This window comes from Atractosteus spatula, chromosome 8 (genome assembly GCF_055471065.1).
Source record: "Atractosteus spatula isolate fAtrSpa1 chromosome 8, fAtrSpa1.hap1, whole genome shotgun sequence".
Taxonomy (NCBI): domain Eukaryota; kingdom Metazoa; phylum Chordata; class Actinopteri; order Semionotiformes; family Lepisosteidae; genus Atractosteus; species Atractosteus spatula.
This window is the reverse complement of record NC_142713.1, coordinates 28,178,319-28,192,874: the sequence shown is the minus strand read 5'-3', so window position 1 is coordinate 28,192,874 and position 14,556 is coordinate 28,178,319. Positions and strand designations below refer to the sequence as shown.

The 14,556-nt window shown below is 42.2% G+C and overlaps 1 protein-coding gene across 3 annotated transcripts in view; it reads left to right on the top strand.

Annotated features, from left to right (window-relative positions):
* The window catches only part of rab3ip (RAB3A interacting protein (rabin3)), a 39,969-nt gene extending 27,301 nt beyond the window's left edge, over positions 1–12,668 (top strand). For 2 of the 3 annotated variants that reach the window (XM_088922806.1, XM_088922808.1), the window contains exons 5-12: positions 1,222–1,317; positions 2,446–2,523; positions 3,174–3,377; positions 4,426–4,554; positions 8,211–8,323; positions 10,104–10,203; positions 11,260–11,329; positions 11,970–12,668. In XM_088922806.1, the coding sequence (XP_088778932.1) occupies positions 1,222–1,317; positions 2,446–2,523; positions 3,174–3,377; positions 4,426–4,554; positions 8,211–8,323; positions 10,104–10,203; positions 11,260–11,329; positions 11,970–12,052 (873 nt within the window). In that variant the 3' untranslated portion in view covers positions 12,053–12,668. The remainder of the gene's footprint in view (positions 1–1,221; positions 1,318–2,445; positions 2,524–3,173; positions 3,378–4,425; positions 4,555–8,210; positions 8,324–10,103; positions 10,204–11,259; positions 11,330–11,969) is intronic. The other variant, XM_088922809.1, reaches the window with a different exon arrangement.
* The last annotated feature ends 1,888 nt before the right edge of the window (positions 12,669–14,556 follow it).

The following is a 14,556-nucleotide window of genomic DNA, read 5'->3' as shown; positions in this document are numbered from 1 at the left end:
AAAGACCAGGAGGGATGATGGTGGGACACACAGGTTCAGCTTGCAAGGACTGTGGAGAAAGGCTGAAAACCTTTCTTACTCCCTTTGTAATTACAGACTCTGAATCCGCATGCAGAGTGTGTTAGCCTAAGAAGCATGGCTGACCTTGTTTGTTGTTAAGTATTTTCACCCATTACCTTATCACTTATTTCAGGGCAGAGGCATTTGGCCTGTTGCCATGGTGCTAATCCTGACAGTGCTGTGTATGTATGAGGGATCTGCAGGAAGGTGTAAAGGACATGTGGGTCTGGACTTCAGTGGCTTGATCGGGAGGGCGGGGATAGGGGGTGGACTGCCCACAGTTCAGTGCTGTAGCCTGAAGGTGTGGAAGAAGAAGATTCTGTCACAGCCCAATGGTATACTGAACATTAAAACAAGCCTATCGTTACTTCAGTATTTCACTCATTTTTGTAGCAGGTACACTGTCATTTTATTGAAAAGACATGACATGGTAAATTCATTATGCTGAATAACTTTCGTTATGAGCAGGGATTGATAAGCAGGGCTGTGTTGTGAAAATCTACGTGTGTTTGTAACTATCGCTGGAAGCACTACAAGCAGTACATCAGCAGTGCATGCTTTGCACCCGGTTGCAGGTACAGTGTTATGAGAATCTGTCCCTTTCCTCTTGTAGAGCCTGGACAAGCAGTGTTTGGGTGGTGTGAAACATAGCAATCTTTATACCACAGGTACTGAAAGGTGTTTTCCCAAGCACATTTCACATTTCTATCATTTTATATCGCAGCACGTATTAAGACCATTCTAATTTCTGCTTTTTTTTTGTTGGTCTGTCATAGCGCTCACCATTAAAACCATTATTGCTTATTGACAGTATGTGAAAGTGCTCACTTAGTTGAGTAATGTAGAAATGGCTAACTCAACTTTCTTTTGAGTCTTTGCACATATCCTTGCAGTTCCTGGATGTCTGAATTCCAGTGGCCAGTGGCGCTTGGGAAAAGGTGTTTTTATTTCTGAAAAACTCTTGACAGAATCAAAGCTGTATTGCTGGCTTGCAGGGGTGTTTTCTTGTATGTTGGATAGGAGGGTTGCTGAGGTGCAAACTGCAGACCCGCAGTACACTTGCTTTAAAGAATCTGAACGTACTGTACAGCATATACTTTACAGTTTCGGCAGAGAAATAAGGCCTTTTCCTTTTATTTTTTATTTTATTTTATTTTTAAGGAACTTAAGTTAAAAGACGAAGAATGTGAAAGACTATCTAAAGTAAGGGACCAACTTGGGCAAGAACTGGAAGAACTCACAGCTAGCCTGTTTGAGGTTTGTTTGGATTCTTCATCACAATGAACCACTGAGTTTCTGTGATTGAGCACTTTGAGCCAGTACGGATGGAAAGACATAAAGCTATTCAGTTGGTTTAGCACATCTGATTACCCTTTTCTCTTCTATAGGGTTGTTATAAGCTGGTCTCAAAATCTTGTTTTGTAAAAAAAAAAGATTTTGGGGAAATTATGCATTAATTTGAACTTGAATTTGTGTCATTAATTCCCACAGAGCAATTCCCCCCCCAAAAAAGTGCCGTGGCTTAATCCAGAAAAAATAGCATTTTTTTTCTCACCGTTTTTATAAAATATTTTCAGATGAAATCTGCCCCCATTCACATCATAAAGGTGCAACATTTCTGCACTCACTGAGGTGTGATAAGTGGATTTCACATGTGGTTTCACAGATACTGCTAATGTGTTCATATTATTCTTATCAAGAATTTGTTTCTCCACTTTCCTTGTGGGTAGGTGTACAGTAAGGGGGTGAGTCTGCCCCCTGTTGGAGAATCTGCAGAAATAAGTTTGCTCAGGTTAATATAGTCCAAAAGAAAGGTTATAGAGGAAGGCATTCGGCTCATCTAGCTCATTTGGTTGCTACAAGCTGCTTGACCAAGGATCTCATCCATTGTTTCTTGAAATAAGCCAAGGCATCTTCATTAGCAGCATGCCTGGGTAGCTTGTTCCCGACTCTTCCTGTAGCAGATCTCTTACAATTGAGTACCATTTCACACAGCACAGAGAAAAGAAGCTTGTCCAATAAATTCGTCTCTGCCATAATAAAGAATTGGAGCCATGCATAAACAACCACCAGCAGATTTACAGTTAAGCTGTGCTAAATCAGTCCATTAGCTCTATGCCGTTTTAGTTGTTAGTTCCTCTCTAATCAAATCTGTCTGGAATCTATCTTCCTAGCTTAACGTTTGTTTTCCTCTTTCTTCCTTTTTTCGTTTTAAAGCTGTGTCTTAAAGGGACTGACAGGCTTTGTTTTGGGGGTGGACTTTCAGAAGGGCTTGGCTTGCTTGGGACGTTGGTTGAGGTTGGTTTAGAGGTGGGTGGTTAAGGCTTGTGACAGGAGGTGCGCCCAGGTGGCGGCTTTGGCCTTTAACCGTGTGCTGCTCCACAGGAGGCCCACAAGATGGTGAGAGAGGCCAACGTGAAACAGTGTGCCGCAGAGAAGCAGCTGAAGGAGGCTCATGGGAAGGTGAGTGGAGAGCACACGGCCCTCTGAATGGGCTCATTCAGGTGGAGCAGGTGAAACATTAACAAGGCTGTTGCTTTGCACACAGTGCAGTGGTTTCAGTGCTGCAGTAGGTACCGGATCAGTGCGGCACCGAGGTAGCTGTTGAGGAAGATGAGGGCACTCAAAGAACAGCACCTTCCAGTTGAACAACACGTAGTGCAGAAGGACGCCTTTAGCACCCTGATCAGTAACATTTTTTGTGTGTATGTGAATTTGAAAGAGAAGAGTAGCCCTAATCCCAACTAGAATGAGTGCACCGGTATTGACTGTCTCTAGCATGTTTTATTTCACAACGCACGTTCTTCTGGGAAGAAAGCAGAATTAACATAACAATGTTGGACTTTGATCTTAATTGATATTGATTGATATTATGCGTCAGCATGCGTAGGCTGCAAAGGAACAAGTAAAGGTTTGTTCCTTGCTGAAAAGAGAAGGGAAAAAATGTTGAATACATTTAAACAACAGAAATGCTTGTGGTCCTTTGTGTGTGTGTGTGTGGAAAGAGACACTCTTTTCATCACGATAAAGAGTGCCGGCAGTGTATAAGAACTAATGGCAAAAACAATGCAAAAAAAAAGCCTCACCATTTGTGTCGTTGTGCCCATTTGCAGATTGATGTGCTGCAGGCAGAGGTAGCAGCTCTAAAGACCCTGGTGTTGTCCACCTCCCCCACCTCTCCCAGTAAGGACCTGCCCCCGGGCCCCAGAGCCCCTTTCAAGAAGGGCCACGCCCGGAACAAGAGCACCAGCAGTGCCATGGTGGGCAGTCAGCAAGAGTTCAGCGCCACTCAGCCCATTGTCAGGGACTGCAGAGAGGTATCGGCCTGCTGGCTCCTTGTGCTGTCACACTGCCCTCTGCTGGACACTTCTAAGCCAGCCTCGGGCAGTAAACCATCATCTCACACTGCCTTCATTACACCATACAGTTAGGACTTCCTTTCCAAGTTACTTCAGGATACCTACTCGAGAGGTTCTTTCTGGTTATTCACTGCAGTCTTGAAATTGTGAAAGCTGAGATGATGCTGAATGCAGGTATTTTCTGAATTTAGACTTGTTGAAAGTTATGCATACTTCAATTTGGTTGTTTTTAAAAACATCCCTTTTCCTCACTGGATTTACTCATGTGCAAGTGAAGGGAGGTGAGAACATGATAGTTCAGTGTTTATTTGAGACATAAGTTACAAAGCTGGGAATTTTTCATTTAAATGCCAAATATTAATCCATAGAGTAATGTATTAATAAGGAAAATGACTAGAATATGGAAAAGGTTACAAATGAGACAAGGCCACTGCTGTTTGGTAGTTAATAATTAATCCAAGGATTTCATCCAGCCATTTCCTGGGGGAAAAAAAAGTATCGCCTTCAGCAACATGTCTATGTAGCTTGTTCCATTGGGCAAAAGTACTTTGTTTTCTGTTTAAAATACTCTTCCATGTACTTTCCACTAGTGCACTGTAGTACCTGTTTCTCTGTTCATTCTGAAGAAATATGCTGGATTGATGCTGGGTTTTAAACCTTGTTGCTTACTGATATGAGCAAACAGTGTTTCTCATGTGAAGTCTTACGTAGCAGTACTGATATTCACCCAAACTCCTGTTTCACACTACACAGGAAAATGGAGGTTAGGGTTCTGTCAGGAACTAGGTTCTGCTATTGATTGCAAAAGATTAAAATGAAAGAAAGCCATCTTCCCTAAAGGTTCTGGATTCAGTAAGAACAGTGCTGGTCACATACCACTAATAAACTCAGTGATTAACCCAGTGATTCTCTTAAAACAATTTACTGTACATTTATTCCTCTGTTTACATTCTGTGTGTTATATTGCACTTTTTGTGGTAGTTTGTGACTTTTGTTTTCCTCGCAGGTGGACACTCTACTTTTCAGCGAGTTCAAGGCATGGAGAGAAGAGCCCACTCTTGAGAGGTCTTGTTCCTTTTTGGATCGGATCTACAAAGAAGACATCTACCCCTGCTTGACTTTCTCAAAAAGTGAGGTGAGGACATCGCTTTTGAAGGCTGTGCCCATAAATTGTGTTCAATTTGTGTTAAAGAACAGAGAAGCAGCATCTAAGCAGCTACACAATGGCAGGAGAGGAGTGCAGCTTCAGTTCAGCTTATGTAATACAAATGTATACAGTATATATTCCCCAGACCAGTTGGGCAGGATTGGATTGCAGCACAGCTCTTACTGATCTGCTTTAACTAGTTATTGACTTGGTTGGAGCTGTGTAACAGATTTGCTTTGCTCCTCATGTGCTAAAGAGACATATACAACAGAAAGCCCTCTAGGACTAGAGCTGGGAATCCCTGATTTGTACCCTGACAGCCCAAGGCTGGATTTTCTCTCTTTTTCATAGCATTTTTTAAATGCATAGATATTCCAGCAAACTCTATTAATATTTGACAGCGGATAGATTGCCAGTGTAAAAGGAAAACTACGGTTAAAAACACTTCTTCAAAATAATTAATAATTCAAGTGCTGTCGTTCTCTGAAGTAGCACGAGACTGCCCCCTCAGACGTGTTCCTGTCCGTGAACAAGCCTGCTTACACCTTTAGTAAACAGGCCCCTTGTTCCACTTCACACTTCAGAACATCATGTGGAAGGAGCTCTGTTGGGGATTCATGTCTATGATCAGCATGAATGCATTAGAAATAACATGTTTAAAGGTTGCTCAAATGTTTCAGTGCCATGGTACCATTTCAGTGGAATAACCAATCTGAAACATCGGAGTGCATTTGCTTCTGGAGCATTTTTTGTTTCAAAGGGCAAAATGCAGCTGTAAAGCTTAAAATCCTGATACGAAGGACACGTTTTTGCAGTTACTTATTTTTGCCGAAAGTTTTAAGCTTCAGTTGCATATACTGAAGAAGTATTAACCTCCTCCTGCATGGACCTTTTGAATTTGGTCTTTAAGAACTGCAGGCAAGTTTGTTTTATGCAGTGACTGATTCTGTGAGCACATGGCCCCTAGTCCAGAATTTCTCTTGGGCTGGTCTTCCTGCACTGGAGATCTCCATTTGCAGTCGTTTCCATTGATCCCTGTAGTTTGCAGAATATGGCTTCTCTAATTTTATTAAAGATCTGTATGAATGCTCAGCCAACAGTTTTGTTCCCCCCAGAGTTGGCGAACTAAAATCTGTGTATTTTAATGTTTAATGACTTTAATGACTTAACACATTAATTATTTAGCAAAAAAGCATTGTACTGGAAAACGCATGATTTCACCAAGTCCCATGATGTCATGTAAAGTTTGATTAGGAAGTTCTGGGAGTACAGAAATATTTCCCTTACCACGGTTAAGCGTGCCCTTGCAGTGAAATGACCCGAAAATGATGAAGTTGCCGGTTACCCATATTGGTTCTGTGAAAATGACACAAGTGGGAGCTGTGAGTTGCCAGAAAATGAGTTTGTGCAATTTTGATGCCTATGGGTTTTTGCTCCTTACCAAGGCTGTGTTTTAGATTCATTTGAATGTGTCTAGAATAAGAATCAAAGCATGAGCTCATGACCTGTCAAATTGATGTTGGAATCTCAACACTGCCAGGTTTAGTGACTGTGGTTTTGCAGCTGCCAGCTGTCAACCCCAAACACGTCAGGCATTGTACTGCTCAACAAAAGGGCATTCTTAAGGCTGGTTTCAAAACCTCCTCATCAGAGCCTGTCAGATATAGCAAAAATAGCAGGAAGGAAGGTGCAGTTCATCATATCTTCCCCAGGGTTGCAGCTAGGAGAATGCCTTACACAGGTATGGTCGATCAAAGCTGTGATTTTCTCTAGGCTACCGAAATGTGACGCTGTCCCAGGCAGTTCTGTTGATTAGTGATCTTCTCTGGTGAATCGTGGTTTCATCTGTTTTTGCTCCAGCAGATGTAAGAACGTGGAGATCGGGAGGCCGCAAATTCCAACCACCCTGTTGACATAGTACTGGTGCTATGCTGTGCATCACCATTAAAAAAACGTACCTTGTACAGGTTGGCTTACTTTGATTGACAAGATGGCCTCCTGCCACTCTGCTATTGAGGTATTTTAAGTCTCACACCCACGTGTTTGCTTCCCCTGTCACACAGACGATGAAATTTCCTGCTCAGCCTACATGGCAGTAATGTGGAAGGAAATAAAAAGGCATCGCACATCCGCAGTATGTTCCACGGAATCCTGATATCAACCCCGTTGAGCACACGTGGGGTCGGAGATGTTGACGAACACGCTCCTGCATAACAAATAACAGAACCTGGAACCTTTCCATTTGCACATCCCTACCACCACATGGGGGTTACACTTCGCCTCTTGGCCATATTGTCCTTCGCTCTTTGGCAGGTTCTTCTGCTTCGAGACGGACAATTCCCTTTCTTATTTTCTGTTTTGCTATTGCTCATTGTACTGAATTGTGGTTATTGTTGTTTCTTTTTTTGCTGTTGCCTGTGGCTCTGGCTGCCATAGTGTTTTCTACACTCCTTTGTTGGGGAATCGGAGCTCACGAAGGCTTCATCTGAAAAAGCTAGGCCAGCTTGTAGGCCTCTGGGTTTCTGGCAGTCCTGTACCTGAGCTCTCAGCTGGCGGGGGACTGTGCTTGTCTGTGTGGCTGGGCGAGCTGTGTCAGGGTTCCTCACTGATGGCGGCAGTGTCAGCGAGTTGTTCCCATGCTTGCCACTGGTGTCCTTGCCCACAACTCCAGAGTACTCTGCTTCTGCAAGCTTTTTGCCAGCACTTCTATGACTGGGCAGTAGCCTTTTTTTTTGTTAGGCACTGATAGTATAACTCACTGGTAGCGCTTCATGACTGAAATTAAAGAGCTGTCCTTTCTGTCTTTCAAAGGTGCTTATTTCCTTCTGCCAATGTACTGTATAAGATATAAAGAGAGAAAAAAACACTCAAAAAGCGAGCCGCTTTCCACAGGCAAAAGCAATATAAACACTAGAACCAGCTGGATGTGCGTTCAGTACTCCAACATTAATAACAGAATACATTTTATTTAGCATTTGTCAACATTTCAGCAAACAAGCTTTCATCAGGACAAATGTCCTGCCAAATTGTCATGATGAAGGCTTGTTTGCTGAAATGTTGACAATTTTTAAATACAATTTCGAGTATGGAACATGCTTCCAGCCAAGTCTGCTGTTAATACTTTATAAGATGCATCAACTGATATATACAGCACACCTACGGACTCAGAAGAAAAGCTGGAAAAAACACAAGCTAGTCTAGTCCCTTATTTGACATTGTAATAAGATACCCTGCCATGATGCCGATTCTGATTAATGAAAAACTGAGTCCCTGACGTCAGGTCTTCTGTAGTCCCAAGCTGCTGTTACTCATTCCTTCAAAGATAGAGCAGGCTTACTGCATATCTAACAGAGGCAGTATTAGTAGGAAGGTAATGATGAGACCTTTTATAAGACTTTTTTAAAATAACTATTCTGCCTGTAGTTTATAGAGTACAGGCAGTGCTTTGTTTAAGGACTTTAGTATTAAAATTTAGCACTAAGTTGTAAAAGAGCCCCTTCCTCCCGGCTCTGGATTTTTAACATTGTGCTGTTGCTTCAGGTGCTTGCCCGCTTTTCCTCTCTCCCGCCCACACTCCGCAGCACACCAACTGTGCGTGCCAACAGCAGTCCCATTCCCTCTCTTTCCTCCCCCTGTGTTGGCAGCTGGCGTCGGCCATCTTGGAGGCGGTGGAGAAGAACACGCTGAGTGTGGAGCCGGTGGGCTTCCAGCCGCTGCCTGTGGTCAAGGCCTCAGCCGTGGAGTGCGGGGGACCGAAGTGAGTCCAGAGCAGCAGCGGCTTGGCCGCAGATGATGATGATCATGACCATGGCCATCTCAGCTTACTTTCTCTTCCTGTTTTGGCCTATCATTCCTTTCGGCTTACAATTCGTAACAGCCTTGGCTACATATTAAAGTTGATTTCTAAGAGATTAATCAGATAATTTGAAGGCCCTGTGAAATTCAGGGTGAATTTGAGTAGGATCCCAACCTTGATTTAAGTCACTTGATTGACGTCTTGTGGTTTATAACTGGAATTGGGTTCATATTTATCCCAGGGAATTTCTCAGAGCCTTGAAATCTTCCCCATAATGTTAATTCTCCCCTGCCACTCTGCAGTACATCGGAGATCTCTCCCGCCATACTCCTTTCTGTTAACCTGCAGGTCTGCGCTTACAGTCTTCGTTAGCATATTGGATGCAAGGGTAGCGAAAGAAACATTTTAGAAAATAAGTGAATTAGTGGCTTAAAGTAATGCAGATTGGCTTGTCTAAATCCTACGCAGTAAGGATAACTAGTACTTAGTTTGGTTAAGTAAAATCCAATATTCTAACTGGAGGTGTCCTTCTTGCTTGTTCGCTGAGCGTTCTCTTTATTTTCACTTTCGTTCTCTTGTTTCAGCTTTCTTCGTTGTTTGCTTGGCCTCTTTTTCATTGCCTCTTCATTTCTTTTCTTTCTGTTGTCTTGCCTTAGTGGCTGGAGGTCTGAAATTATAACGTAAGTTGCCTCGCGTGTCGGCCATCTTCCCCACTTCCACAATCCTGCGCTCTCGTCTGCATTTTTAGAAAGAGGTTGGTTTCGGATGAAAGAATTTTAGTTCCAGTGGCCCATATGTAAATATGCCTGTACAGAGCAGGGCCTCTGTCAGTATTAATTCTTAGTGGGGGTTTTTTAGTACAGATTACAGATTAGTTAGACTGGAAAGACTTTTAGGCAAAGATAAAACGAGGTTCTTGTGGTGTAACAGGGCTCAGTACGCTGAACCAGTCACAGCAGCGACATGGCCGCTCTCTGAAGTCTAGACAGCGTAAAACGCTGGCGTGGCAGGAGACCTGCTGTTTTAGACGTTGCAGAGTTATCTGCTGTCTGGGAGTGAAGCTGTTCCTGTTTGCCACCACGATTGAAACCCAGAAGGGGCAGGGAAAGCTGTGCTCTTCACACTTGTAGTGGAAAAATATTCACATTCCTGAGGTGTCATGAAGCGGTCTGGCTTCTTTTTTTTCCTGATAGTGGACGTCGAGAACGACACAGTCACTCAAAAGGGGGAGTTTTAAATTTTGGGATGCCCTACTCCTCAGGGATTTTGGTGAGGGATAGTTGGATGAGATTCAGCAAGAGCATAGCCTCTCTGCTGTTGAAAATGTAGAAAGCAAAATCAAGTTATTGTCCCAATAAACCCTGAGGTCAGGAGCAAGCCATCGTCGGCTTTAACTGATCCGCAGGAATGTGTTGCAGACAATTAGCTTTCTGTCAGGCCGGTACTCAGGTGCCACAGGGCTTTCAGGATTTCTTCCCATCTCTGCTTTCAACCTGGTAATTTAACAAATTAGTTGTTATTTCCACGTCTTTAACCATGCCGGTGCTTTAAAAATAACTGGAAAACCTCTAGCCCTGGAGTGCCCTGAGGAAAAGTGGGAGTGGTCAGGAAAAAAACTGTGCAAAACTACAGAAACTCATCCGTGAATCACAAACTCTAGGTAGGGGGTAAAAAAAGGGAAAGGCTTGTATTTTCATAGGGCAGCCTCAGCAGTGCTCAGTGTTTGTGTCTTTGTCTTCAGAAAGTGTGCACTCAGTGGCCAGACCAAAACCTGCAAGCACAGAATCAAGTTTGGCGACTCCAGCAACTACTACTATGTGTCGCCCTTCTGTCGGTACAGGGTAAGTCAGAGAACACAAGTACAGTGTTGTTCCTCCCTTATGTATCTGCCTATATTGGGACAAGTCATTCACTTTTTAAATGTGAAGAAAAAATGTAAAATGGCTTTGGTAATGATGGCAGCAGATCAAATTCAGGCCGTTCCGAGAACTGAGCTGAGAGTTTTTACTAGTGCCACTTCAAGAGTTCAGTGCTTTCATCTTTAGTGCTTTGTTTACTTTCAGTAAATGAACATTATGCTTTTGTTCCCTCCATTTTCTATTCAAGTCAGTTTAGTGCTGGCTTTTAAGTTGTGCTGTACATTTCAGTTATGTCACCTGTCTTCACAGTAAGTATTGAGGGTAGATTGTATTGAAGGCTCAATACTGTGGTCAGATATAATACAAACTGCAGTACAGATGCATGTATTTTTTTATATATATCTGCCCACTCTTGGATTCCACTGAGATCAGATTTACAACAGACAAAAAAACGTAGAAAAAAGATTTTGTCTGCTTGTGCAGTGTGCCCATGGAGTGCAGATTTGTGTGAATGTGAAACTTAAGTAGTGAGACCTGTAAGTGGAGTAGATATCTATTTGGGAAAGAAAGAGAAGAGTTAAAAATGGGATTCCTTTACTGCTTTTCAGTCTAATCCTTCCGTAATTTGATACACAAGCTTCACTGCAAATTTAATTAAGCTCTCCAAGCTCAGAGCAGACCCAATTACTGTATACGTTCAGCCTATGCAGACAAGAACACTTTGACTTCTTTGAAAATTGTCAACGCAGCATTTGGTCACGTATCTGAAATTCACTAGTTACTAGTCTCAAAGTTATGAAAATTACATTTTTGTGGAACTCTGGATCAGTTAGAGGCTTTTACAGGTAAAGTAATGGTCCTTTCATTTTTAGTATCTGTGTTTTCATAATGGAATTATGCTAATAAAAATCGAGGGATGCCTGTGTTTGTAAAGACATAGACAGCTTCTGAAATCAACGATGGTTGGAATCAGACTGGAGACGGCCAGCTCACATCTTGCTCCCCTTCCTCTCCGTCTCCTCTGTCCCTGTTCTCCAGATCACCTCTGTCTGCAACTTCTTCACCTATATCCGGTACATCCATCAAGGACTCGTCAAACAACAAGACGGTAAGTCTTTTCTCAGCTACTTAAAAGCGTGGCTGGCCGAAACCAGGGTCATGGGATATTTGCCAAATCAGGAGAAAACTAAAACCAAGTCAAAGAGGCATGTTGCCTTAGGGTGAGAATTTTGTTGTTTTTTATTTCACCCCAGCTTATTCAAAAAGAGCCGTAACAAAATCGTTTTATCATTTATTGCCCTGGTTGAAACGTATTTACTGCTTTTAGCACTATCAAGCCTTTTTTACATTAAAGATTGGGAATGTGTCCAACTGCTTTGGTGTAGTTGCACATGTATTGGTTCAATTTTGTTTCATATTATTATTTTTTTTCATTTTGGCTATCCCTGCCTCTGCCTTGAAGGGTATTTTCCTGTAGGTGGAGAGAGGGCGTTTGACACTGCTTAGTGCTGACTCGGTTTTAAACCTGCTTCAATGATTATCGCACTCTCCAGTCTAGAGGCTTGAATCGGGTTGTACTGTACCATTAAACACCCAAGGAAGCAAGCCCCTCTGAGTGCAGTTTTTCTGTTTAATTTAGACCCAATTTAGAAAACCCCTTTATTCCCGTCATTTGTAATATTTTGTGTAACTGTTGCGAATACCAATAAAAATGAATTGGTGAACTGCTTTTTTTATGTGTTTTCCAGCTGAACAGATGTTTTGGGAAGTTATGCAGCTGCGGAAAGAAATGTCTTTTGCAAAACTGGGGTATTACAGGGATGAGCTGTGACTGTGAAGAGCAGGGATTTGAACGTTTCTTTCAACGAGGCACATCTCTAAAGGCAGGAGGACTCTTTTCAGTGATCCTCAGTACCACGGACTGGCTGTAAGACATTTCACCCTCCTCGACCTGCCCACCCTGTATTTCAAGTACTGTGTTCTCAATACACCCAATATGTCGCAGCTGAACAAATTGCATTGGGCTTTTTTTCTGGTGAACTGAAAATGAAGGTTTTTGTGTGTTTCGAAAGGCAGAAGGAAGAAGCTGCTGAAGATGTCCGCTCTTTGTTAATGAATGAATTTATTCAAAGTTTGATCCTGTTTGCGTTTGTGTTCTCTCCATTTATGGAAAAACCTGTACATGTGATGCTGAAGTAAGTCCATGTGGAATCCAAAGTGATTCATACAGTAACAGCAGAACTGCTCCCTCATAATAGGCTCATAGTTCTTAATACAAACTAGTCGCCAGTCAGTGGCATCATAGTTATGTATTTATTGTATGTAAGTATATCTATATCATTGTATGTTTGATGTATCATTTTACCTTTCTGCACTGGAATCACAAAAGCTTTCCTTAATTTGATTTAGTGCCTTTCTGGAACATATTAAATAAAATTGTATACCTCTGAGAGTCTTGGGAGTGCTGATACGTGTAGAAAGCGGAGGTGGATATGTACTTACGTAGTTTTAATTTAGTTAAAGCGATGCAGTATGTTCTATGATCCGGCCTCTGCCAAATGCCTGCAATCTTTAAGGACCCAACGGCACTCCATAATGTTGTATCATTTTGCCTTAGATGGATTTTTCTAGAAAAGCCATAGTTTAGGAACCAGGTCCAACTTGTGGAGTTTGAGATTGTCTGCTTGTAGGGTGCAGGTGAAGAGCAGTGCTTTTTAATGGGTAGGCAGGCAGAAACTTTAGCCTTTACTTTTTAAAATAGCCTCATATACTGTGTGATTCTGTGTATGTGATGGAGTCTTTTTTACCACCAGCCAAGAATACCTTCATTTTTACATGACACTCAGAAGCAGGAAAATGCATTCAATAAGCAGATTTTTAAATATAGTGTTTGAACTGCAGTAGGACCCTGATTTGGCACATTATAATTATTGTGCTGGTAATGATTGCTTTAGAAAATGCCTGGCTGAAGTTGTTCACTGATACTGAAACGTCTGCGTTACTAGCCTTGACATCGTGTTATTTCTGTCTTGTATGTTGCATTTTTTAAGTGAAAATTATTAATGAAGGAATCACAACATGACTGAAGACACAAAGAGATCTGCAAACCAAGGCCCATCATGTCAGGAAATGGATGACATATCGGTTTGTATTTTTTTTCCTCTTTTATTGTTAAATTTATCTCCCTGAAACTCCAGGGGAGCATTCACAGATCCTTCCATGCCAACTTCAATAAAACTCTTTAAGGGGTTCAGTGCTATATTTTGGGGGTCCGATGGACTAGTACATTGTTCTAATATCTTTGCATATTTTGTAGTCGGGACTTAAACCAAAGCTATTTCAGTATTTGAGGCATCAAAGGGGAACTGCAGTCCCAGTTTCTCACACTGGTTATTAAATGTCTTAACAAAATAAATTTGTTGATGTTGTAGAAAAATTTGACAAAATCATGAACTTTGTGAAAGTACTGTACGTTGTCATGGTGTCACAAACATCTGGTCTTAGCACGGGCAAGAGTGAAAGTTCCCACAAACTGTGATGTGATGTGGCCCTTCTTGCTCACTAGTCACTACTGACTAATGTAATGTGATGTACGAGTGAATAAGTACAGGTTGTGCCGCAGACATTTCACCACAGAAGTATTCCAACATGATCTGCTTGCAGAGTTAACAAGTAAGTAGCATTTGTCGGCAAAACAGTCTTGAAATCGAGAGCAGCATTTCTATTGGATGAGGTGGGTAGCAGCGTCAGCATGCGTAGGCTGCAAAGGAACAAGTAATAGGTTTATTCCATGCTGAAAAGAGAAGAGAGAAAACAACGTTTCGGCTGTGAAGCCTTCTTCGGGTGTGAGAAAGACAGGGCAGACAGCAAAGATTAAATGGCACAGAAGAACAAAAGAACAAAAGGGAGAGGCCACTCAGGAAGTGGAGAGTGGAGTGAAGAAAGGTGTGAAGTCCAAACCTGCATGAGAATAGAGAAGATTAAAATCGAAAATAAGTCGGTCATTGAGAGAAGGGGGATGGTGTGAACCTAGTTTTAGGTTCTGTTTCTGTTGTCTTTCTGCTGTGAGAGTTGAGAAACCCTTCTTTGAGAACAGAGACGGAGAGATCAGTGTGATCGTGGCTGTCTGAGGTGAAATGAGAAACCCTGGGCTTGAAGAAATCTTTAATCTTTACAGCCCTAACATGGTTTCTGAAGCGGTCCCCTAGTTTCCATAATGTAGATAGTTGGGCATTTTTTTGCAGGAGATACAGTAAATGAGGTACAGGATGTCGTCTGGGTGATCTGGAATTGACGTGAGGGGCCCTGAATGAGCGTGTTGTTAGATATGTATTT